At 54.5% G+C, this 26,558-nt stretch overlaps 1 protein-coding gene and 1 long non-coding RNA gene across 2 annotated transcripts in view; one reads left to right on the top strand and one right to left on the bottom strand.

The window, feature by feature from the left end:
* Positions 1-3,192: 3,192 nt before the first annotated feature.
* Positions 3,193-9,827, bottom strand: LOC122381215. The gene is made up of 3 exons (XR_006256492.1): positions 9,664-9,827; positions 6,599-6,735; positions 3,193-4,815 (listed from the first exon to the last, which is right to left on the bottom strand). It is a non-coding gene; the product is annotated as an uncharacterized LOC122381215 (long non-coding RNA).
* The window catches only part of LOC122381214 (RING finger protein 44-like), a 41,388-nt gene continuing 21,877 nt past the window's right edge, over positions 7,048-26,558 (top strand). The window contains exons 1-4 of the mRNA XM_043365132.1: positions 7,048-7,295; positions 11,233-11,418; positions 13,062-13,179; positions 23,220-23,329. Of these exons, the coding sequence (XP_043221067.1) occupies positions 11,260-11,418; positions 13,062-13,179; positions 23,220-23,329 (387 nt within the window). The 5' untranslated portion in view covers positions 7,048-7,295; positions 11,233-11,259. The remainder of the gene's footprint in view (positions 7,296-11,232; positions 11,419-13,061; positions 13,180-23,219; positions 23,330-26,558) is intronic.

Genomic DNA, 26,558 nt, shown 5'->3' with positions numbered 1-26,558 from the left:
ACGGTTTAGCCTCCAGAAAGCAAAAACTCTAAACAATAGACGATTTTACGAAAACATGTTTTTTCGGTAATTATTTTTGACTCAAGAGCCACGACATTACTTTTGCCAGCATCGTCTTCCTCTCGTCGAGGCGCGTCAATTAAGCTATAAGTTGACCTTGAAAGGTCATTTTGAAAATTTGACCTCAGGTCAAGGTCATGACCTGACCGAAAAGGGTAATGCTGCATTTCAGTCGAACGGTAGGTATCGTCGAGCTGAATACGCCTGACGCGTTTTCACATCTCTAGTACGTCTCTATCAAAAGTTATAGTAAAAACTGCTGGTGACCTCATGACCTGAGATGACCTCAGGGGCACACGGGTACAATTTTCCGATTGTGTGTCATGTTTACCTATAAACCAATGTTTGAGGGTGTTAAGAACGGCATTAGTCCAAAAGTGGTGCATTTCAATTTTCCGCAAAATTGATCTGACCTTAGGTCACAGACATCGAAATTGCGAAAAAAAACATGTTATACATAATGTTACTGTTATCAATTGCTGGAAGTTTCAAAGCGATCGCTCAGTCGGTGTACCTAGCTAATAGCTATAGCGAGCCTTTGAACTTTTTCCGAGGTAAGGTCACTTGACGTGACCTGTTGACCTGACCTTGAACGAGCAGGGTCTGAAATTTGAAAACATGTGCGGAAAAATGTACGAACCGGTGTACCAAAGCGTCGCCATTTTTGAGATATTCTCGAAAATCCTGAGGGAGTGGGGGGGGGGGGGGGGGCGTGAAAACGCCCCCCTCCTCCCCCGCCAGCACGGCGCGGGGTTCAAATTAATTCAGTCACAACCAAAATATTACAACCAAACTTTGCAATGATATCAAAATATGTCAAACGTCGATACTACCAAAATTTCATGTATTTTGCATGAATATTTCAGAAATGGTACGACTTCGAAGTTCCGAACGTGTTAAATGGGTCAGGTCGATATCAGGTCAGGTCAACGCAAAAGAGCAAAAAATGTACCTCATGATGTGCTTAAAGGAAATAGTTCACTTTCACGAAATTATTTTTCTTTGCAATGGATTTATGATTTTTTATGTTCAAAATGATCAGCAAAGAAAATAAAACCTATTTATAACAAAAGATTATTTTCTATATTTTGATATAAGAAGAACTTTTCAGTTTCTGTAAGGCACAGGCGATCCAGTATGAAAAGAGCATGGGTTCCGAAAATTCTTCAGAAACTAGAGAAATTATCGCGGCCACCGGCATTTGGGCGATCTGCTGCTGCTGAATGTCCTTATTGATCAGTACGAGAATTTCTCTTGAGTTCTCGTAGATAATTTCACTAGTTTCTGAAGAATTTTCGGGACCCATGCTCTTTTCGTACTGGATGCGAATATATGCAAGGCACACATCCTCAACGCAATACACCTTTTTCGGGACGAGAAATAGAATATCTTTGCCTAGGGTGATCGTTGGGCTGTAAAAGCTCCTGATTTATGCTCGTCTCAGCCCAAGCTACGGAACTGCTATTCCAGTTCAAAACCCATGTTAAAAAGTGAACTATTTCCTTTAATTTGCATGAAACACTGATGCGTCCATGTATGCTAGCGCTGATCCTTAGTCCAAATAGAAAAATCTGAAGGCCTTCAAAAACGAGCTTGCTACTTTCCACGAAAAGAGTCCAATGCTGTCCAAATGTCAATGCACACTATATGTAGTTTCCCTGAAAGACGGACGTATTTGGCCATACCCTCGAAAACTGAGATGAATGCGTACAGTCACATTCAGTTGTTCCCGATATCGATGTTTTGTTTTCATAAATCGGCGCATACATCGCGAACGACGCAGGCTTGAGTCCACATTGGGACTTGGGCGACGATGTGTTGTGAAAACTGGCGTTGTGAAATCTGATGAAAACTGGCGCGTACTAAGTGTGTCCCGGTAATTTTCAAGGTGCGTGGTGATGCATAGGTGATAGGAGTGTGATGTTTGTATAGCGCTAGGTGCTGCGGTGAGACGTGTTCGGTGTTACTCAGCATACTGAGGTGCTGACGCTTGGCCAAGCACCAGTTGGCAGCCCTTAGAAAAGGCTTCGCCAACGCACGTGTTCAAGGCACGTGCAAACCGTCACTGGAAGCCCATACAGGGCACATCCAGCGCCGGTTAAATCTGTGTTAAAATCTAATGATCGATTGTGGGCCCCGCGAGGGGGCCCGAAGGAGGAAAAAGAAGAAAATAGACAGGAAAGGATAAAAGAGGATAGAACAGATAAGCCAAAAGGAAGAAGTGAAGGTCATTTCAATCAGGAAGTCTGCAGCCAAGGGAGGCCGGTTGGTGGTGGGGCTTGACAAAAGATGACATGGTTGTACAATGGCAGCGTCGGACGTCCGGGCTTGGTCGACTGCCCGCGGTTGACGATCGCGACATCACGATTACAATAGCAGATACACGAAGCGCCGAAGAGAATCATCGCTATGGGGATCACGCAATTTCCTAACACATGAAGTCAATTTCGAACCAGCCGATACATTAAACAGTACAAAACTCAACTTCGAGACAGGACCAGACAAAGTGCAACATCAGGATTAGACACAGGAACAAGATTTAGCGATTGCTCTCTGGCTTGGAGCAGACTGGTCAGCGGTTGCTGATAACGCGCACCCAATGTTCACATTAACAATGCTGTTCATCGTTTTAGCAACGCTTTCGGCGAGCTGTCGAAGGGCGGCGGTCACAGAGCGAGGGAAGCCCATCGGTTCACAGCCATGACCCCCGCGTCTTCGGGTCAGAGGCGGGACAAGACCGAGTGCACCATGTGTCCAGATTCAAGCTGATTGGAATGTGGTGACTTTGTACTGCACAGCTTTGAAGAATCGTTGACCCCCAACAATACTAGCCTTCCGCTTATTCCATCATCATCATCCCGCACCGGGCGAGGACGGATGGCGGCGCCTTCTTGCACATCGCCGGTCCCCGTCGCCGGTCAACAAGTCCAACACGGTACTGAAGCAACACTCCGCATCTAGTATTCGCATGGTGGGGGGCGTAGTACCTGGCCAGTGACGTCTTTGTACTTGGCACAAGAAAGACTGCGGGACTCACCCACCAATCGTTTGCCGAAATTTGGTCGAGGGAGGCCATCGCTATTCCCGCTTGTCGCATGAGCTGCGGGCCTTCCCATACTGGACGTAACAACATGAAGTGGCGACAACACGGCCAGGTACTACCGGACAAAGGCACCTCGCATCTGAACGCGCACTCTTCCCTACCGCACAAAGCCGCCAAACAGACAACCTTGGGGGTTCGCGACGCGGTCCGCCCAACGATAGCTCGCCGAAACGGTTAAAACCTACCACAATAATAAAAATAAATCTTCACAGACGCGATATATACAAGGTAAAAAGGCGCACGTGTGGCAAAGTTCCTTGACTAGAGCTTGCGCATCACAAGAACCAGAAACTTGCCACTGGCGTGGACGCCTCCGCCGCTATCAGCCAATACCGTGAGGATTCTATCGACACACTCGACAACAGAGATACGGGGGAGATGGGTGGCCTGAGAGCTGGCTGGCAGATCCCCGTCGCTCAGTCACCGGGCATCGCGAGGACCGGCCAACGCCAACAGCTGTGGCGAACCGGACCAGCCGGCTGGCGCCTATCACCAGCGTGCGCTGCCGAATCCCGCTCTGGCCCAGTAAAAACCAAACGCCAGCGGCGTCTCCATAGGGGAACAGGGGATCGACACTGACCCCGACAGGCGTTAGACAGCCACACAATCAAATATACCGACGCAACACTAACAGGCACACGGCCAAAACCGAATACAGGATACCAATGACTAACCGAATTTGGTCTGCTGCTGATGCTGTCGAGTGTGATAAAGATCGATGAATATTTATCACTGGTATCACTAATTGCTGAAACAAGCGCATAGTCTTAACTTAAGTGTTGGCCTATACTGAACTCTCACACTGAACGAAGCACATTTTACGCTAACTGAATGAAGACTACACAGAGAATACGATAACGACCGAATCAATTTCTGAACAGTAAAAGGACTAATGATATGGGCCGGAAACAATCGATTACCAAAATGCCGGAAGAAGCGACTATTTTGAGCATCGTAAAACACATCACAGAAACCTTGACAAACGCGCCTGTCAAGTCGCACGCACACCCACCCACACATCCACCCATTCCTCCCAACCATCCCTCTTCATGCATTCAATCATAACCTCTTCCACGGGCGTGTGGAAGCAAGACGGAAACCACCAGACTGCCCCCAGCACAGCCAAGAGCCGTGTGTCCGAGTGTGCTTCGGCACTCTTCGTTCCATGAGTCTCTGATGAAAGCGTAAGAGGCCACTTGCCGAGCGGCGGCACGGCCTCAGGCACAAGCTTGCAGCAGCACCTTCAGCCGAGACGCATCGTGCAGGCCGTCACCGACAGCGGCTGAGATCTGTGGTGCCCAGTGAGTGGGCGGCCGCGGCAAATGCTGCGGCTCCGGAGGCTCGCTGAACTTGGCACCGGCGAACGGCGACTCCCAGCCACCTTCGGACCGCACCGGACTCGACGGCGCGGACGCCGCGCGCTCCGGCGCGATCGGCTTGAACGTCGCCTCCGGATGGGCCACAGTGCCGGGTGGTGTGCGTCGCGCGCGCGTCTTTGGACGCGGCGGCGTCACAAACGCCTGCAGCGACGGGCTGTGCCTCTTCAGTGAAGGCTGCACAACCCTAGGCTGACTGCGAACCACCGAACTTCTGCCCCACGTTTGAACCATGATAAAGCTCTATTTGTACTTTAGCAGCTCAATCGTGTCGACCTGAAAAGTGAATAGCATATCTCAAGAAAATTTTGGCAACATACCTACCTTAAATTGTGTCTCATACTCAACTTTCAATAAAACATCTGATTAGGTTACCTATCCTGTGGCACATGCAAAACTTATCTCCAATGATACTCTTCTTTATCTAAGATGGTGTGGACAGGCTCACTAATAAAGCTAGGAGTTTCAAGTTCTAATTGCATCTTTGAAAGAAACTAATATGGTCTTGTGCATGAAATATGCATGCTTATGCTTAGCTCAGTAGGAGCAACCTAGTGGAGTTTGATGAAATAATGAAATGAATGCATGAGTCATGAATTCATAAATTTTGTGTCACAATGAGATAGGTATGTAGGCACAATGAAATTATATCCTTTTACATCAACGACTAAACATATTTTTGTTTCAATATTTATAATGAACATCAACATTGGAAATGGTAAAGAAATGTATGCAACTTAAAAAGTTAAAACCCTGGAAAAAAGCTATGACCAGTTGCAATGGGAGCATGCTATTTGGTTTGTTTGCATGTTTTTTTAAGCCTTGTGGTTGAGCAACACATTGACATAATAATCCTGATCAGAATCTGTCTTGACATAATAATACATTTTACAACATTGGAGTCTGGAGATGTTTTGATATGTACTGTGTAGTGTGTATACTTATAACTTAACATCAAAGTTAAATTGATCTTAGTTGTCTTATTGTTCCACTTCCATGTCTTGTGAAATCCAAGGGTAACTCTTTTTCTTCATAAGGTAGGCATGCTTAGCTTTAGCATGTAGAATTAAGCTGAGTCCTGACATGGGTGACTTAACTTTACACAAATGATACCAGCCTGATCAAATCAAGTTACCAATAAATAGCTCATCACTAGTTCAGGAATATTGAACTGTTGAATCACATTCCTATTCTGAAAGTCTTTGTGCACTGAAACAGTTCTGCCATGACATACATGCCATTCAATCTTAGTGCTAACACTACAAATAAGCACAAAAATGTTTAGCAGAATAGAAAAATAGCATGAACTAACTGTTCTAACACCTTATTTTCAAATTTAAGTTGATAAATGAATATTTTACTTTGGCCCTAGCATTTTTATTCAGGAAATCATACTAATATTGAATATTTAGACATTTCAATGAGATTTTTAATGTTAAAGGCATTATATCAATACATATCAAAACCAATAAACCAATATAGAATTTTAATACTTTAATTTGGTTCATAAATAAGTAGCTCCATGACACACATAATAGGTACAAAGTTACTCTGAGGTGATCAAACCCAACACATCTGTCATTTGATAATCCTCAGCATGTGTTCATACCTATCTTTTAACTTGTGTAGAATTATACGGAATACAAATAATGTAAAAGAACTTATTTTGTGAAAGTATTTATCAATTAATTTACCTACGCTGTTGTCTACATGATACACAAATAATGAATATGCAAAATACATAGTGAAATTGGGTTATTGCACCAACCTATTTGAATACTTCCCCTAAAAAATCTCAGTATTTTAATATTTCTAATCATATCTTCTTTAAGCATGATTTATGGGATCCTCAAAAACAACTATGCTTAAAGAATGAATCTTACATCCATAAGAGCAGCAAACATGCTCGCATATTGATATGACTAATTAAAACTGCATCAACCGATATCCAGCTGGGAGAACAAAGAAAACATGTCGGCCATCAAATCATGGGAATAAATCGTTGCAACGCAATGATATCATACATAAATCTCAAACAAGACAGATAGAGTATACTTACAAATAATTCACTCGCCCACACACTCTGAAATATCACAAATGATCACACAAAGCCGTGGCTTTACGCTAACTCCAAACACGTCCCCTCCTCTCCAGCGTCATTTTCCGTCTGGCGCAATAGTCACTTGAAAGTAGTTTCTGAAAAGCGGCACACAGTACTCGGTGATTGGTCTAGAATACCAGCTACGCTGCGTCATTCTGACGTCATAGATTTCCCACCAATGGTGGTCTTACAGCTGAACTATTTTCTTTCGTATGTGTACTATTTCATAATTTTCCATTTCGAGGCAATATTTTACTAAGAAATATTAAGATCCTTGTCTATGCGCATTATCCAATAATGCTAAAAAATATTTTCAAAATGTCAATGATGATTTTAGTGGAAAAAAATAGAATATGTGGCTTCGATGTATTGTTTACAATCAGCTGAACCATCAGGGGTGCCGAGCAGTGGCGCAGTCCGTCGTCGTGGACGTGTGGTGCTGGTGGTGCTGGTGCTGGGTGCTGGCTGGTGCTGGCCAGTGCTGGCCGCTGGGACGAGCCGTGTGGTGGTCAGTGGCTGATATTTTGGGGATAAGGTGGCGTCGATTCCCGCTGGCATTTGAAACAAAGAATACTGAAGCTTCACATTGGACAAGACGGCCCTTTGTGATCCCGGGCCAGTCAGTTCGACTCCAATTTTGAAAAATCATCAAAAGGTAGGTAGGCCAGATTGGATCAGATCACAGTGTATAATGCACGGTCAGATGACTTTTCAGGTGTTCGTGCTGCTGGCCGATTTTCCGTTCCTACTGGCAATGGGGTCAGTCAGTCTCAGTCTCGGTCTGTTTGTATTGCTGTGTTTCATAGCACAAGTCTGAAATCTAATTTTAACCATCTTGATCTGTCTTTTGCTATCTTTTTACGAATGTCTCTTGTTTCATGCTAACGATGCTAACAACCATTCTTTTAGTTTTGAAGTGGATTGTAGAATGAAGATTGAAAGCTGAAAGGGTTTTATGGCAATGGACAAGCAAGAGCATTGGCCTTAGGTATAGCAGAATATCAGTATTTCACTTGCAATGTTGGCAATAAAATAAATTGGTGATAAAGAGTAAGAGGGTAGAGTGTAAGATGGTAACAAGACAATTGCACATTAGCCTGCAAAAAGGTGTTTTGGAATGGGTACCACTGTGGCACTGCCACCACCCCACCAGCACAGGAACTTTCCAGCCGCAGGCATACTTCAACTTCTTTGGGTGATAAGGTAGGCATTGGCATAGGCCTAGAATAGTATAGGTGCCAATTATTTTTTGGTAATAGGTCAGTGTTGTATTTGCATAGATTGCCATGTTAAGTCCATGTCAATGTTTAAAACTTAAGTTTGATTGCTGGCAAATTTAATGTCTGCAAAAGGAAATTGAAAAGGTTCTTTTGATTGTTGATGGTAGGTACTAAGCCCTTATAAGGATTGGAACACATCAAATTTCTGATAAGGTGGTTTTAACCAAATTTTAATAGTGATGGAACAAATTGGATGATGGAAGGAACTCATTGTTACCATTCTTAATTCAATTTTTCTTTAACATGCAAGGTAGGAAGGTACAGACTTAATGCATCAATCATATTCCTGCTTTAAAAAATAAAGTATGATAATCATTTATCATATAAACTGTATAATAGTTACAAGTTAACAATGCCAACTATATAGTGTAATACACATTGTACATATGTAAATGTGTAATGCTTAAATGATGATATGAAATGAATGATATGAATCATCAGAAAGTATGTGTTAACCCGGCAGGCGGTGGGCCTACCAGCCACCTTCCACGCGGTGGGGGGGGGGGGCACTTTTTTGCCCCCCCCCGTATCTCCGAAACTACTGGACGGATCCGAAAAATTCAAACGGCGTTCGATAGCCCTGTCAAATTTGTCGAGGGAAACCAAATTTCATTGACCTCGGGGTCACCGATGACGTCACAGGTCAGGTCAAAGATAAAATGTTTCACCGTTCACAGGGCTTCTAGGGAAAGCGCTATAACACCGAGTAAAACGCATTTTGTCGAAAATCAGCGATAAGGCGTCAGTTGTCTAGTACATATGTTGCTATTAGAAGTCACTGGTCATACCAGGTCAGGTCACAGGTCAGGTCACCAAGGGTCACCACATGAGCCCAACTTTACTAAGGTTATGTGATGCAAGTTTTATGGCCAGTTTTTCATTTCCAACTCAATGGTGTTGTTTATAAGAGCATCAGGTACGGTTTAGGTCACTTTCTGGTGGAGGTCAGGTCAAGGTCAGGTCAAAAAAGGTCAAATTTCAAAGTTGATATTTTTGCGCAAAATGGGTATCGATTCGATGCAGCTCGTCACGGGGAGTCTAATGGTGGTCTTTGTTTTGCGCTACGAGGTCTAGAATTGCTAAAAATTGAGTTTGAAAATTTGACGTCATCAATTTTGAACAGTTTTTTCGCTATAACTTGGCCAAAAAACGAGGTATCGATCTCAAATTTGGTATGTAGATAGAAGGCGGTAGGGACTATCACATATATTCCGTTTTTTCGAAATTCAAAAAACTTTTTGGATTTTTTGGCTATTATATTCAAAAAATCTATTTTTTGATTTTTGGGGTCAAAATCCAAAAAAATTGAAAAACCGAAATAGCAGTTTTGTAGCCCTTTTGATTCCACACCTCTTATGTCTAAAACATTTTTCTGTATCTCTAAAGCTGTAGGCCTGACAGCTCTTCCCGCGAAACCTTTTTTTGGGTCGAAAATGGCAAAAATGACGTCACTCTTACGTCATTAGCGGCCAACCTATCATAGCCTTTGGAAAAATTTTTGGTCACCATGTGCGCAAGCTGTTCTCGGGAGGGTACTGAAAGTTTGGTGACGATCGGCGCAGCGGTTCTCGAGATATATCGAAAAAAGTAAAGGGGGGGGGGGCAAAAAATTGCCCCCCCCACCGCCTGGAAGGTTAAAAGCTCAAAGCAGGTTCACCCTGCCCTGTGAATACAAATTCACCAAGAACAAGTATTTTGTATTAATTTATGCAATGAAATGGAATTAGTCTGATTTAGGCTTACCTTTGCTGAAATTTATGCCACCACAATATTTCTCCATCCATCCGTTTTGTGAAAGTGTTATCTTTGAAACTTGCACTAATAAAGTTTTAAGTCTAGATTGGTTTGATGACTCGAAATACATGCAGATTGTTTTGGAAGACTCGAAATCAGGGGGAGGCACTCGCCTTGGCCATATATGGGCCAGAATGTCTAACGATTTCCGCCATGTTGTGTATACCAAAGTCTTGAAAAGTTGATCACTGCAATCAAACTGCAAGCATGAAGCAGCAGCACTTTTGAGTAGTGTACCTCTCACTAAACTGCACCTCTGCTACCGTACATGCAATTTATATTTCTGGTATACACAACATGGCGGAAATCGATAGACAAAAACAAGTCACCAATGCTCCTTCCAGTATATATTAGAGTTCAGTGCTCGAAATACATGCAATTTTGTTTAACAATCAATTCAATAATCCTCACTCCTAGCAGGATTTCAAAGACACGTGGCGTTGCTCCACCTGCGCACTCCTGGTCGGTTTCGACTCCGACTCCGGGTCAGGTCAATGCACCGCTACAGCCGTGCCATCGTTCCTCAGTCCTCACCTGTACGGGGGGGGGGGGGGGGTAGGTGATGTAACTCCATTATGTGATGGGTTTCGTTGCTGGACGCCTCGCCATTTGTTAGAGCCCGCGGAAGCTCCCAGTTACCTGCGAAAAGCGATCATTCCTTGGCGATTCTCTGATGAAGAATGACCCGATGCTAGGTCAAGAGGCTATACGACCAGCTTAGATAATGAATAAAGAGTTCATCGCCGGTTTCGTCAGACAAGCCTTCAATGAACCTTTGGAGATAAGGCATAACTTTGAACTATAATGTAATGTTTTGATGAATGGGTAAATCCGATGGATCCCAATCAATTAGTTAAAGGTCAGGCCACTGACCTGAGTTGATCCCTGGTTACTGTATACTTTAATTTCTAGCGAGATAAAATGAAATAGATTCAAATATGCTTCAGGTCATTAGGTTACCTCGCTCTTTATTTTTGCAAACACCAGTGAATTCTTCTCGTCAATAATAGTTCCGACGGCGCTGCTGACACGATTTTTGCTTCTTTTCATGGGTTTGTAACTGGGCAAATGCGTGCAAAATACACTCCACACTTTACAGAAGATACGACGGAACATGCTTCTTGTCAGCGTACCTAAGTTACATTTCACCAGCTGCTATGGAAGTTCGAACTCATCAATGTGTGGGGAAAATGCCGTCTTTCTCACTCTAAAAATCCTTGATCTGCCATGAATAAATCAAAAACTGAACAAATATCTCTTTGTATTTGCGAGCTCCTTAGAAAGGAACTGTTTAATTGCGAATCACTGAGGCGCTTATGTTGAAAACGACAGTTTGGAAACTATTTGGATTGGTTCTGCTGCCGAAGGCGGTGGGAGCTGAGAGCTGGGTGCTGTGTCCGTGCCCTGCTCTGCAGCTGGCGGTGCCCGGCGGGCCGCCCTGCGCCGGTCGGTGTCGGGGGTGCGTCAGTGCGCGTGCGCCGGCTGATAGTGGCCGGCCGGCCGTGTGTGTGCCGACAGGAGCGCTGTGTGCCGGCCCCGCCTGCGATGCCAGTGGCCACGTCCGAGCAGGGCCGCCACCATGGTGACAAGCCGGTGATGTCTGTGCCCTCCTCGTCTGCGCCCGTCCTCTTCGGAGCCGAGTGCGGCCAGGCCGGCGCCGCCGCCCAGACCTCCCCGCCGCTCAACATCAACGTCCTTCACCAGGTCAGTCGCTCGGCGGGGACCGGGGTGGGCCCTCTGACCCAAAAATTACCGAACTCTCTGACCGCCTCAGGCGAAACACGCATGTAGGTATGGCAATCCTCTGCGCCGCCGGTGTGAGACTGTTGGGAACACGGCCGTTTCGTTCCCGTGTCCGTTTCGTTCCCGTGTCAGTTTCGTTCCCGTGTCCGTTTCGTTCCCGTGTCCGTTTCGTTCCCGTGTGTAATGTGTCCCCATGCGAGGCTCGTTGGCCACGGTGAGCTGTGTCACATGCGTTTGGTTTGGTTACAGTGTATTGTGTCACATGTGTGCGGTTAGTTGGCGACAGTACGCCAAGTCGACTGCGTGTGGCTGGTTGGCCACATTGCACTGTTTTTAGCAAGCGGTGCTAAGCCGTGCCACAGAGTGTGCTTAGTGCCATGTGAGCGTTGTGACACATTGTCACATGAGTGTGTTGTGTCCTATGCGTGAAACCGTGCCAGTATGCTGCGCCGTCTGCGTGCTGCTGTATCACAATGTATTGTGTCGGCTGTGAAGGACTTCGCTAGTGTGCTGCGCCGTCCGTGTGACGCTAAGTCACAGTGTGCTCTATCTCAGTGTGTTGTGTCGTCGCGTGTGAGGGTGTACCACAGTGTGCACTGTGCTGTGTTTCATACGTAGACCTGTTCCAGTGTGCTGTGTCATCAGCGTGAGGTTTTACCACATTGTGCTTTGCTGTCTGTGTGAGACTGCACCACAACGTGTTGTACCGCCAGTGTGGTGTTATGCCTTGTGTACTCTATTATATCAGTGTGCTCTTTCGACTATATATGTGTGCTATACTGTGCTGTCTGTGTTGGGCACTGCCACACGCTGCCGAGGCTGGCTGTACGGTGTACTGTGAGAACAATGTGAGACTGTAACACAGTGTTTTGTGTCGAATTTTTGTGACTGTGCCGTCTGTGTAGAGCTGCGCCATGATGTGCTGTGTACCGCATCGTGCTATGAGGGCAGTGTTCTGTGAGAACAGTGTGTTCTATTGTACCACGGTGTTCTGTGAGAGCAGTGAGCGACTGGCTTGCACTGGCTTGCGACTGGTGTTGGAAGTTTAACGCTGTTTGACACGGTGTGTTGTGTCGCTCTCATCGGCCCGTTACCGTCAGTGACGAACTGTTGCCTGCTGTTGTTACTGTTGGACTGTTACCGTCAATATGTTGCCCTCACTGTGCGCTACTGCTTGTTGCTGTCTGTGCCTGCGTGCAGGCTACCTGTTGCCTGCGTTATTGTCTGGTTGTTACCGATTATTGTGGCGCCCTCAGTGGACTGTTGCCTGTTAGTTGTTACCGTCAGTGACGGACTGTTGCCTGTTACCGCTTCTGTCGGGTTGTAACCGTCTGCTTTGTTGCCACCAGTGGTCTGTTTCCGTCAGTGGTGGACTGTTGACGCTACTTTTGGCCCGTTATCGTCTGCTGTGTTGCCCTCAGGTGGACCTTTACCGTCAGGGACGGACTGTTACCATTACTGTCGGACTGCTACCGTCTGATGTGTTACCCTCAGTAGTCTGTTACCGTCAGGGACGACTGTTACCGCTGCTGCCCGGCTGTTACCGTCTGCTGTGTCGCCCAGCAGCTGACTGCCGCTGACGTTGTGTCTGTTCTGTTTTGCAGGAGACGCCTCTGTTCGGCGCGCACTCGCCACCGGTGCTGAACCTCTCTCCCGGCCTGAACCCGGTCACCATGGACGCTCACCAGCGCATGTCGCCCACCTATGACGTCATCAATGACGGTGAGTGGACCGGCGCCGGCCTGCGGTCCCACGCCGCCGGCTGGCTGGCTGGCTGGCTGGCTGGCCTTGTGGTCGCCGCCGCCGGCTCGGTCGATGTCGGCAGCGGGCGCGACGCCAGGCCGGCCGTGTGCGGCCGCCGCACGCACGGTTTCCGTGCTGCTGCGCCAGCCGCCAAGCCGAGCCGCCCGATACCGCGGGTGGAGTGCTGACTCGGCCGGCTGGCTGCAGCTCTTCAGCCGGCCCTGTCCTGAACGTGTACCGGTACCCCAATGCAGTGCTATGAAGTGCTCCTCCGTCGCGGATGGTTGTCGCTGCCTGTGGGAGCTCCGCTGGGTCACTCGCGGCTCCGGGGTGGTCGACTCGGGACTCCGCTGCACTTTGAGATGGCGCAGCCAACTAAGCGACAACCTAATATCGACTCTCAGAGATGGGCTTAGAGTTCGACAAAGTCTGAACAGTGAAGTATCGTCCCTCCGCCGCCGCCTGGGCTTTCAGCATTTTCGCCGGATCGGCGGTGCGGCGATGCCAGATAAGGGCGGCTGGGCTGGGGCGGCGCCGGGCCACGGCGGTGGGCTGGCCGGCTGCGTGAGCGGCCGTGCTGGCAGCGCGCCAGCGGCGGCGGCCGCCGACCGGCTGCACGGCTGCACCCTCGGCCAGCCGGCGGCGGCGGCGGCGGCGCGCGATAAGGCGGCACAGGTGGCCGCTGGGGCCGGGCTGGCCCGAAACATGGCCGGCGACGGCCGCTGCTGGACTGAAAGCCGAACCGGCTAGCGGTGGTGTCCTGGATGTGATATTACGGACCGATGTTTTGTAAAAAGCTGTGCAAATTATAGGGAACATTTATTCTTTATCTGAACGGGTAATCGCCACGCACTTTGTATGTGGATCGCTCTTAAATGTAAATACAATACCAGTAAAACGCCTTTTGGGCGAAGAACGAGCGAGCGAGATAGTGAGCCCTGCACGTGCGGAAGGGCGAGAGGGTGCTTCCAACGGGCTTGCGCAAAGCACCCTTCTAACTGGTCGCTAGCGGTGTGCCAAATTTGAACGCAATCGGCCCAGCCGTTCCTGAGATCTGGAAGCGGCATTCTGCACGTGCGCACGTGCAAACGGGGTCCAAAATGACTTTTGCACGGCACCCTACTAACTGGTCCCCAACCGTGTACTAAATTTGAGCGCAATCTCTCGAGATTCTCGAGATCTGGAAACGCCCTCTGCACGTGCGCACGTGCAGTAGCACCCTAACCGCAACACATGGGAATGCATTGCCTGGTGGGTGCCTACCTGTATGCCAAGTTTCAGCGAAATCGCCCCAGTAATTACCGAGTTACGGAAATGGGAACAAATTTGGCACCTCTTATTGTTGTATTTTGCACGTGCACTGGGGGTGACCCACATGCATCGAGAGTATCCTATTTTGGGTAGAAGGGATGCTGCTACCCTACAAAAATTACCGCAAGTCAATCGCTCAAGCGGCTGCTGAGATATGAGCCTCTCAAAATCACTACTTTTGCAAAACAGCTTGAACACCCTTGACTTTTCACGTGGCACGTGCCACGACGGTCACTGAGATGTATCAAAAGTAGTCAATTACGGGGTAGAAGGGATGGGGCTACCCAACAAAAAAGACCGCAGGCCAATCGGTCCAGCGGTTGCTGAGATATAAGCCTCTCAAAAGCGTTACAGGCCGGGCCGGGCCGGGCCGGGCCGGGCCGCTCATACTGAGATTTTTCCGTTATATTGAAAAGACTCACTTCGCTCGCTGCGCTCGCTCGCTCGTAACAATACAATACAATACAAAGTTCAATGTAAATGTTAGAAATGGTCTTTAAACGGAAACATATTATTGTTTTCCAAGCACAAAGCAAAGCCTCATGGCTGCTTCTTTCCGAGTACTGGAGTTTGGGTAAGGTAGAAACTAGGAGGCGAATATGGAGGAAAGTGAGGAACTCCCCGAACCATCTACTCTGGGTCGAAAATGGGCAGATATTGTGCGAAACTAAAACTTGATAATGAATATACTTTCAATGTGCGTCGGCTGATTTGCTTCGTGTCCACATTTGGCCTCTGGAGGTCACTGACTCTAAAAATTGCCGCTTTTTAATTTGTCTTTGCAACTTTTCATTAAAACCTGGTGTGGTTGCGGCTCCATTGTTTGAGGTGCCCGTGGATCGATGGGCCCGCTATCCAGTAGTTTGGTGACAAGTTGCACCCAGCGCGCACCCCCTGTGGGGGAATGCGCCGCCAAACACGACAGGTGGACTACATCGGTACAGCTGCCCGGCTCCCTACCCCTCCCTCGCTGCCTCCCTCTCCCCCTCTTTTTCGGCATGCGGTTCGTTAGCTCGGATCATCGGGGTGTGTGAGTTCCGAGAGGGGGAGCGAGGGCGACGACCTGCCCCTCCCCGTTCCCCCGGGCCGCGCTGCGCCGTCGGGAACTGGGCGGCCGCGGGCCCACCTGCCGGCCCGGATACGGGCGCCGCGCCGTGCGGCTGCCGCTGGCCGTCCGCAGCTCTGCCGAAAACCAGTCTGTCTCACCGTCCAGCGCCCTCCTCCACTGCGCGGACCAGGCGGCTATTTACCGTTCGCTGAAACCCTGGTGCGGCGGCTGAAACCCTGTCGGTGAGCCGCGGCTGCGGTCCAGCCGGCTGCGGCACAAGCAGGAGGGGTGGCGCGGCGCCGGGTGGTGCCGGAGCGAGGCGGCACACCTGTTCACCGCAGCCGGGTCGAAGCCAGACGCGCCGCCGCGCGCCGGCGCCGCCACCGCGTCCGGCAGCGCCGCCGGCGAGGGGAGGACATTGCCGGCATACCAGACCTGCCTGGCTCCCCTCCCCTCGGCTCGACTGGCGGTCGGAGGCGCTCGCTCCCCGTCCCTATTCCCGTCCCCAGCCCATCCCCGCCCGTCCCCAGCCCGTCCCTTTCCGACCGGCCCGTTCAATCCAGCCAGATGACTGAAAGCATTCCAGGCCGGCGGCCGGCGCTGCCTTATGGGACTTTGATAGCGTGCTCATCGGTCCGAAAAGGCAGCCTGAATTTGTCTGATGAACAAAGTTCTATTTATCCTTCACTGCCGTTTTTCGGTAATATTCTACGCTTTTTTGCTGAGGGTTATAACAGCTTATCACTTCGCTATCACTACCTTATCATAAGATCGATCGCTTGATATGATAAGATCGAACTAGCCTTTGCTGTCTGGTTCGCCGCAATGGACGCTGAGCTTTGACGCATGATATCATTTATCAAGTGTGGGTCGTTTCAAGACGTGCGCCGTTCGTCGCTTGTGGAGTTGCCACACTCGCCGACAAAGAGCGCAGGCGTCGGGCGCACGTCGCACTGTGCGCAGCTCGCCAGTCCCACGCAGCCTTCCGTTACCCGGCCCCCGCCCGCAGTGCGGCTGCCATTCCGCGACGCTGGAGGCGGTTTTTGCTCGATAGTTGCCAACTCGCCAGGTCGGTGGAAATCCTTTTCCGTACCATCCGCCGTGGGTGCGCGGCGCGTAGTCGGCGCGTGCGTCACCGTGTGCGTCATCGCGTGTGTCCGCCGGCGGCGCCGCGGGGGATGAAACTGTGTTACCGGTCGGGGTGCCGTGGAATCCATCGGCTCGGGTCGGAACGGCCGCGTTCGCCAGTCAGGTGCCCTCTTATCCCCCCTACCGTCCACGGGGCCTTTGAACCAAATGGATGAAGGCCTCGCCACCGCCTCGCCCGGACGCATAAGTACGATATTTTCGCAATCACCCACGCCATTCTGACCCTTATCGACGGGCGGCTCCAATCGGCGCGCTAGATGGTCGCTGCGCCGCCGGTACTGGCTGGGACTTTGGCCCTTCGTGGCGCAATAACACCTAACAAGTGCTGGAGGGTGTTTGTTCGTAAAAACGTCCCCGTAAGGTAGGATCTGTGATGAGGTCTAAGAAGGGGGTGGAGAGACATTTTGTGAATTATACAAGGGCCCGGCGGCGGCGCGGGGTGGCTGGGTCCGCCGGTCGGACATGCCGGGCCGCTCGGGGCGGGGTGCGCCGCGCCGCCGCCGCCGCTGCCGCCGCCGCCGCCGCCGCCGGATAGGATGACGCCCGCGGCGCAGGGGAGCGTCACCTGATCGTGGCCTGGGGAGCGCCAGCTGGGGTGCCGCGCTGCAGGGCGACGGCAGCACTGAGAGACCGGGAGGTGGATATTCTGGGGCCACGGGTGGGGGTCGTAGCAGGGTAAACGGTATCTGGTAGGAGACGGCAAGGGCAGCCCTCCTCTGCGGCCATTAGTCCACAAAGGGAAAACCGGTTCGGCTGTTAGAATGAGCCGCGTCGTTGCTGAAATGTATGCAATAATGCATGTAAAAATGTTTGTTGCTACAACATTGCAATGTCTTTTGGCTCCAATGAGCTCATTAGTTCCTCGCGTCTTGTCTCAACTACTGCGATATTTTATTTTGTATGGCGTGCCGCCCGATGGTCGGTGGGTGCCTCCGCCACTGGTGGTCCGACTGCTCCGGCCAGGCCTGCCCTGGCGGCGCCGCTGCCCGGCCAGGCCCGCTGCCGCCGCCGCGCCGGCCGCTGCAGCCGAGCGACGGCCCGATACGGCTCCGGCCGGCGCCCGTGCCACAGCCGCTGGGCCGTGGCTGGCCGACCTCCCACTTCCGCCAGCGGGCATTAATGATTTCCGCTTCGGTTTGCCGTAACGAACGCGAGCGGCGGCGGCGGCCGTTCGGTGCGCGGCGGTCCACAGGCGGCCGGTTGCGCCACCCGCTGGTTGCAGCTGGCGGCCGGTGGTTGCGTCAAGAAAGCTCCGCCGCGGTGGCTGCGAAGGTCTATTTCGACGGACTGGCCGTGTGGCGCCGCTGACGCACCGACGGACGTATAGCGCCAACAGCCCAGCGGTGCTGCTGCTGCCTGCTGACGCACCGACGACCGTATGGCGCCGCTGACGTGTAGCGCCAACAGCCCAGCGGTGCTGCTGCTGCCTGCTGACGCACCGTCGGCCGTGCAGCGCTGCTGACGCACCGACGGCGGCCCCGCGGCGCCGGGACGGCCGGTGACGTGCGCCCGGTTCGTGGACCCGGCCGTGGGCGGCAGGTGTGGTCACGGTTCCCCGGCACCCGCCGGAATGCTGCTCGGGGGTGTCAGCTGCTGCCGGAGCGGCACCAGCACCTGCGGCGCACCAGCCAACACCAGCGGCGCGGCACCAGCGGACACACGGCTGGTTCACTGTCCGGCCGAGCGACTGGTGACCGGCCTTCCTGGTGGGCCGGCTGACTGGAGCCGGTGGTGGCGGCCGTTTTTGCGGCGGTGCGGCCGGCTATGGAGTTGACCGGCCGCGGACTGGGGTCGATAGCTCGGCTTGGATTAGCGCCGGCTGGCTCATCAGCGCGACAGCGGCGCAGGCCAGCTAGTTGGTGCTCGCCGCCCCGGTACTGCCTCCCTGAGAGACACCCGGTGCGTCGAACCGGCACGCATCACGCGTGGGGTCGATTCTGACGAAGCTTCACTTCATACGCTGCTCTTTGTCAGTTTGGTTGGTTTTTGTTGGCTGGATCCTATCCTGGGTTATGATTCGACCGGTCAGGTCAGCGGCACGGCAACCGGTCAGGCCGGTGCAGCGGCCGCCAGTCAGCTGGCAGCTCGCCACGCCTCTGCTCCGGCCGGCTGCGAGCAGTGTGCTCAGCGCGAGACATCGGCCGCCGCACTGCCGCCAGCCGCCAGTCAAGGTTCAAGGCTGGCCGAGCGCCGGCTGGCGACCGCTTTTTGCGCCGGTGGGGGCAGGCTGCACCCGGGCCGGCAGCAGCAGCAGCAGCAGCAGAAGGCTGAGTAAACGGGGGACGTCCCCAGCCGCTGCTCAGCGGCCGGTCGGGCCGCCCGGACCGGTCCGCCATCCGCCACGGACCGGCTCGGCAGCTGAGACCGGCGGCGCCCGGTGAAACATGCCACATCGCTCGGATACACGCTGAAATGCGCACGCTATTGCGGTAGTTTGTCCCCGCTCGATTAGATATTTAGTGCACAAGGTATACCTTATGCCTGCGTGGTTTTAGGCCGAGTAATCGCAATTTTCTATTGTAAATCGTCTTGTGCCTACGTAACGCCTCAAACGACCCAGCAGTGCCAGCTCAGGCTGAGTTGGCAGTCCTCCGGCACCGACTGAAACGCAGGCCAGACCGACCCATTTTCTACGTACGAACAGCACTGCATTCTCAGCTGCCTCGCCGTGTGAACACGGCTTTCGCACGGGCCTTGCCGGCCGGGCTCGTTTCACGCGCCTCAAAGCCGGGCGCGGCTGTGCGGCGTTGCGTTTCAGTGCGTTCTTGACGCAACCAGCCGGCTGGTGGCGCCGAATGTGGCCACGCCTCGGGCGCGGTGCAGCAATACTCGGTGAGCCGGGCCCAGGCTCGTCGTGCACGACGGTGCCGACTTTCGCGCCCCAATTGATGAGGTAGGAGCGTGAAGGTGGCAGCGCGATACGTACTTTCCTCCATTTTCATGAGTTCTGTTTGAGCGCTGATTTCGTCTGTGAGCCGCGGAGCAATGGTCCGTGATCGGTCGTGACGTCTGCGCCGCCGCGACCAGCTGGTGCCGCACCGCGCCGGCGCCGCTCCTCTGTGTACGAATCTGGCCGGCGCGCCATAAATCGACGCGCGCCGTCCTGGCGGATAAAGGCGCGCTCTCAGGGCGCTGTGTGCGCGCCGCCGGCCGTTGGCACGGCTCCCAGCGGCGGCGGCCCCCTCTGCGGCCCGGGCCGTTTGAAAACGCACCTCTGTCCGGCCTGGGAGCGCTCCTGGCGGGGCTGTGTGGGCTCCGGGCCGGCACACAGGCGCGGCGGGACGCAGCTGATGTGGTGCCGGTGCGCGGCTGCCACTGCAGTGCGGGCCGTGGGCGCGACAACAGGTGCTGAGGGACCGAGGTCCTCTGGTGCGGGACGCAGACCGGGAGCTGACACATCTGGCTGACACGGTAGGACTGTCACTGCGGCGGGCCGCCGGCCGCAGCGCCGGGCAGATCTCTGGCTTTGTAACGTGTAGCTTTGTTTCGGCAAAGGTGGCTAACTTTTTCAGCCAGTCAGATATCTTGTGGAGTCCAACTAGAATGAGTGCTTGTTGTAGGCCAGCAACTGGTCAGCTGCTCGCATAACTATTTTATCCAGTCTGGGCTACCAATTGTTTAGTTGATAAGCCACACAATATTTCTGCTAGAGGCTCTTTTTCTACAAATGCGTATGTCCTGGCGGCGTATACTGATACAAGAACGTTGTGCGTATTCTTTTTTATGTATATTTTATGCTGTGACGTTGTCTTCACATCCATATGCTATTTGATCGGCATTATGATAAGAAGCTGCCTTGTTGGAGCTCGCATTATTTGTCTCGGAGGTCACCGAAGACCAGCACCAGGGTCATGTCATCTCGGTCTCCGAAGGCCGAGTTCCTGGCTGAGCCTCGGAAGACTGGTGCCTCCGGCGCCAACCGAGGACGCGTGATGCGCTCACATTTCTGAAGCGCTCTGCTGCTTCGCCAGGCGGACAGGGACGAGCGCGTGCTACCGGCGCCTGCGGCCAGCCGTGATCAGCGGCACCGAGAGGGTCGGGCTCACCGGCCGCTGACCCCCAACCACACACACGGAGAGGGCGAGGGACGGGACCGTTCGGCTCGGCCGCCACTGCACTCGGTGTCCTCCGCGGACCAGGCATAGCGCGGTCTCTGGTCCCCGCTGACGGCGCTCGTATTAGCCTGCATACCAAGCAGTGCCAGTGACGCGAGAGGCACGGCACGTCGCTGCGCTCTCCGGGCGCCGACCGCCCCCGGCCCCGTCCGCCGGCCGTCTATCGACCCCGCGCCGTGTTTGTAAATAATTGTGAGGAGGTCCCGCCTCTGTGGCGTGTGTACGCTCTCTGGCAGAGGCGCGGCGCGGGAGGCCGCGCTGGCTGGCAGCCGCCCAGCTCTGCCGGCGCGGCTCGGCGCCCCTCCGCCGGCGCTGCGGCTCTCACGCGCGTGCGACGGCGCTCCCGCCGAGCCAGAGGCGACAATTTGCGGTGGTGGCCGGTGGGCGGCGGGGAGGCGCGGCTTTGTTCCCGAGACGGGGGACGGCGGACGCGCCGCAATCTGGCCTGCAAGGCGGGGCTGTGAGCCGGAGTCAGTGGGCCCCGCGGCCGCTGCCATCGGGCGCGCCGGGCCATTCCCGGAATGGTCTGCCGGTCAGGGCTGTGAGAGCCGTCCGCTGAGTCGGCTCGGCCGGCGCGACCTCCACTCTGCCGCCGCAGCGGGAGGCGCTCATCCGAGATTCCCTATCGCGGCCCTGGCGCCGCGTGATCGGCGACGCGGTGCCGGTCGGACTGTGGCCTCAGATCGGCCTCCGTCGCGGACGTTCCGGTCGCTGACGCGGACGGTCCGGTCGTCGTCCGGCTGTACCGGACGGTCCGGCCGCACCGGCGGATCACGTCCACCAGGCACGCCGGTCGCCGCTGGGCGGAAATATTAATCTCGGCCGAGGTGCGCCGGAAATGTCGCGCGGGCGCCATTGCGGCGCGGCGTGGCGGCGCGCCTCGGGCTGTTCCCCGTGGCGAGTGATAACGGCGAGAGGCGGCGGGCGGAGGGCGGCGCGTCTCCCTCCGCCGCCGGTATATCTCCTGGGGCAGGTTTTGTGGCGCCTTTTTCGTCTCTCCCCGCCTCTGTTCCCTCTCTCGGCTCTCTCCTGGCCCTCCGTCGTGCCAGCCGGGATCAATACGGCCTCGGCGCGCCTCTCGAGTTTAGGCTGGCGGCCGGTTTCATTAGAGGCGGGCGGCGCCAGTCGGCCGGGCCCGCTCCGGCTGCAGACTGCCGTTCAGCAGACGGCAGCCGCCGAGCGGGCCCTCTTGGACCTCGGTGGCGTGCATCTTTTATGAGCCACGGTTGTGCTGCATGCGAGTGTAAGTGCGTGCGCGGCTCAGCCGGCGCCGGTGCCGTCATCGTCGCTCGGCCGCCGCCGCCGCTGCCGTCCCCTTACGCGAAGGGAATTGCGCGCCCGAATGAAATAGGTTTCGATCGGGCGGCGGCCGGCGGTGCTCCGCGGGCTGGATCAATGAACGACGGACCGCCCGGCAACGCAGTTGGCGGCGGCGACACCCGCGCCCGAGCCGAGCGCCGCGCCGCCGGGGCACAGCGAGCTGGCGCGGCTCGCTGGTCGGCCGGCCGGGCTGCGGCGCCGGCTGGCCGGCGCGCCCCACCCCACGTCCGCCAGTGACGCGGCGCCCCAGCCCGTGTGGGCCTCGGAACGGCCGCCTGGCAGGCTGCCACTTCAGCTGGGCGCGCCGGTCGAACCACGTCAGCGGACGGGCCGCCCCGAATGAATCGACCCCTGTGGGAAGCCGACCGACCAGGGCGGGGCGAGCGGCCGCCGCGCCGGTCCCCCGGCGGTGCTCGGTGCGCGTGCGCCGGCCCGTTACGCGTCCCCGTTACGCGCTGGGACGCACCGGATGCGCGACGGTCGATGCGTGTCTCCCTCCGCGTAAAACATTCATTTCCATAAAATACGACGGCGAGCTGCCGACGCCGAAATTAGAGTCGCTCTGGGGCGAGGCCCGGCATTGGCTGCACTGGGCTCGCCAGCTGCCTATCTTGCCTATCAAGGCAGTGATGGTGGGGGGGGGGGGCTTTATTGGAGGGAGGGGAGCGGCCATTGGTGCTCCCGTATTCCTCCAGCTTCAGCATCACATTTGGGTGGCTTCGGCGGAGGCCTGCCCGGCGCAGAGTTGATGACTGGTGGAGAATGCTGGCGGCGCGGCTGCCGAGCCTGCGCCGTGTCCGTGTCGCCGCGCCGCGGTGTGACGGCGCCGCAGCGCCCTATATGTCGTGTTCGCATGGTGTGGGGCGCCGTGCACTTTCCTCAGCCGCCGGGGAAAACGGGCTGCGGCCGGGCGCGCCGCACCGCCGCGGCCCTGTTACAGGTGTGCGCCAGCGTGTGGCCCGTCACCGTGTGCCTGGGGCCGGGCCAGGCCGCCGGGGCGGGGCAGCCTTCGTGACGTGCGGCGACGTGTGTGACGCCGCCCAGCCGTGTGTGACACGCTGTCTCTACCTTTGCAGAGGTGCAAAGCATGCAGGCGGCCGCTGCAGCAGCCGCTGCCCAGCTGGGTAGTGGAGGACCTCTCTCCAACCAGGCACTCTTCAACACCTTCCGCAGCGACGACCGAAAGGTAGGCGGCCGCCGGCCGTGCCTGTGCACGCGGACTGCGCAGTGCACAGTGCAGTGCAGTAACACTCAAATCCCCCACTGGGTCCACTGTGAGGCCTTTCATCCTTCCGCTGCTCCTTCAGCGCCCCCTGTGATCTGCCCCTCCGTTATCGATTCACAGCCCGCTATCGCTTCCGTCCATTGGCTGCCCCTTCACCTTCCTCGGTGTCTACTGTCTTTTCCCAGTCATCTTTACTGCGCTTTCGCCCTTTCTTCATAACCCCGTCGCACTTCGCACTGTCCCTCCGCCATACCTCCCTTTCCTTGTCCCTTTGCTAGTTTTCATCCATCCCTTCTGCTTCACTGTCCGTCGGCCGTCCCTTCACCACCCTTCTGCCGTCCCTCTACCTTCCTCCGCTATTCCCTCGCCGTCCCTCCGCCTCCCTCCGACCTCCCTCCGCCTCCCTCCGCCGACCCTCCGCCTCCCTCCGCCTCCCTCCGCCCTCCCTCCGCCGTCCCTCCGCCGTCCCTCCGTCGTCCCTCCGCCTCCCTCCGCCTCCCTCCGCCCTCCCTCCACCTCCCTCCTCCATCCCTTCATACCGGCGCCGTTCGGTCCCAGGACTGCACGTGGGGTGATTCACCCCGTCAGGCTCACAGTCGGGATTCAGTCCGTGGGGTTCAGAGAAAGGCGCCGGGTGCCCGACGGGCTGGGGAGGATCGTTGCCTGGGACGGCGAGGGGAGATCGGTGAACGCTGTTTGCGCGGGGTATTCAGGTGGGGGTAGGGGTGGTAGGAGGCCGACGGAGGGTGTTGACGATCGGCTCACCGTCAGGTGCGCTGCACTACAAAGTCAGTGGCACCAGTGTCGGGTGTTTTCCTCGAGTTCGCCAGCCGATGTTTGACTCGGCGAGAGCCGTTGTGGCTCTGAGTGGGCTCCGTAATTATCGCTGGGTGTAACTGTAGCTACTGAAGTTTTTCCCGTAGCGGTTCTACGGCACGAAATAAGTATTGGTGTAAATATTTCCATCTATGCCGAAAGAGGAATAGGTATAAGTAGAGGCCTCCCTTCGGCATTGTTTATTCCATACCTTCAGCTATAATTTGGGCACACATGATCGTAGTTGATAAATGTAAGAACCTAAAGTTACGTAAATTAATTGCGTTTTCCAGTTTGCAAGTTGGTAGCGCTAGCGCTGAAGGAGTCGACGGACTGTGGGAGGGCAGGGATGCGGAGCCGTGGAAATTTCAAACGGCTCCGGCTCCGGCTCCGGCTCCGGAGAAAAAAATCGGCTCCGGCTCCGGCTCCGGCTCCGGGTGAAATGTTATGGCGGCTCCGGCTCCGGCTCCGGCTCCGAGTAAAATGGTTCGGCTCCGGCGGCTCCGGCTCCGGCGGCTCCGGCTCCGACTCAGTACATCCCCTATGCAATCAATTAAATACGGGTGGAAGAAAAATTGGCTTGGTTATACGCGTTACCTACTCTTGCCATGACCGGCTCACCGCGTCCCCGCGCAAACGCACCTCGGAGAGAACTGGCAGAACAAAGGACTAGGAAGCGATGGCATTGGAAACGCAGTCGCCGCGAATCGGAGTTCACTGAACCATCGTAAGCTGACACCCATCTCAGCGGCATTGGGGGGTGGGGGTGGGGGTGGGAAGAGACGGTGCTGGGAGTCGCAGTCCACTGCACTGGCTTCAAAACAATGGCGGTCACCTGATGACCGGTCCTCATGTTCTGGGGATGCAGTAGACGTGAGTGGGGGGGGGGGGGAGGAGCAGACAGGAAGTTGATTGCGTACTGTGGGATACTGGGGATATTCGGCTTTTTCATTCACTTGATGGCCCATGACGTACTATTGGTCTCAAGATAAGGGCCCAGGCGATCTGTAGTTTTGATGCGGTGAATACCCTTACCCTCGCCACAACTCGGGCCGAGTGCACCCCTCCTCCCAGCCAGCGTCACCCCCACTCGCATTGTGGCGAGGGTGAGGGTATGCACCGCATCAAAAGTACAGGTCGCCTGGGCACTTATATTGAGACAATAGTACGATATGTTTTACTGCCTTGTACTGTCAAACCGAACTAGGTCAATTATTTTTTTCCTCTTCAAAAAATAAAAAGGAGCCGGAGTCGCCCCCTTTTTTGGCGGCTCCGGCTCCGGCTCCGGCTCCGGGCTATATTGTTTCACGGCTCCGGCTCCGGCTCCGGCTCCGGGCAAAATATGCCGGCTCCGGCGGCTCCGGCTCCGACTCCGGCTCCGGCTCCGCATCCCTGGGGAGGAGCGCGGTGCAGGTTTCGTGAGGTGTCGGATTAGGGACTGGGCTGAGGTCTGACGGGTTGAACGACCGTCCGGTGAAGGAGCCGGCTGTCTGGAGGACCGGACAGCGCCCGCTGGGCCGCTGCGAGCCTTGCCTTCGGACCGCTTCCCTGTGGGGAGGAGCTAGGTCGGAGTAGGGGTCAGTCACACGGCCGTCTCTGTTCGTCTCCCTCCCCCCCCCCCCGTTCCGGAATGTTTTCCGTTTTCCTCTCAAACTCCAGCTGGTGGCTTCCTCACTCCCCTCAACTCCGTCCAGTGACGAGTTTGTTCCCCAACCTCGACTGGTGGAGTGACAAAAAAAAAACTATGTCTTGGAACTTGCTCCTTCGCCGTCACTTGTCGCTTGTATCTAGCATTGCTTTTTTACTGTTTCTGTGTTACGTTATCAGCATGCATTCTGTTATTGAAGTCCGTCTTTTGAATGAGTTCAATGTACCCTTATTTTTAGCTTCGTCGTGTGACATTGTTTGTTCCGTTCTGCGGCTCACGATGCTATTCTGGGACTTATGGGACACATTGCACCTGGCAACTCTTATAGATTTATCGTTTAATCACTTTTGATGGCAAGTGTTTCCCTGAGGTATTCTGCGGCCTCCCCTCTGCCCGCTCTCGTTTCCTTTCCCACTCTCCCGTGGCCACCTGCCGTCGCCCGTCCGTCCGCCGGCGCTGGGACGGTCTATGGCTCCATGGATTTTCTGAAGGGCAGCCGGTCTCGGTCGGCCCCCGCCGGATGGGGTGCGGGCGCACCCTTTGGGCGCCAGACCGACTCGCCGAATCGGCCCAGACAGCCGCGCACCGCCTCAATAAAGCGGCAGCCGACGAGCAAGGGGTACACTGGCAGCCGCCAGCGTCACTTCAATAGCTCGTGTAACGGAATAAATGTGTCATTGTGGTGGAGATTTATACTGGTAAATGTCGGCCGCCGCTCGGCTTTCA

This window comes from Amphibalanus amphitrite, unplaced genomic scaffold (genome assembly GCF_019059575.1).
Source record: "Amphibalanus amphitrite isolate SeventyFive unplaced genomic scaffold, NRLGWU_Aamphi_draft 000116F_arrow, whole genome shotgun sequence".
Taxonomy (NCBI): domain Eukaryota; kingdom Metazoa; phylum Arthropoda; class Thecostraca; order Balanomorpha; family Balanidae; genus Amphibalanus; species Amphibalanus amphitrite.
Note: the sequence above shows the minus strand (reverse complement) of the source record. Positions and strands in the feature narration are given on the sequence as shown.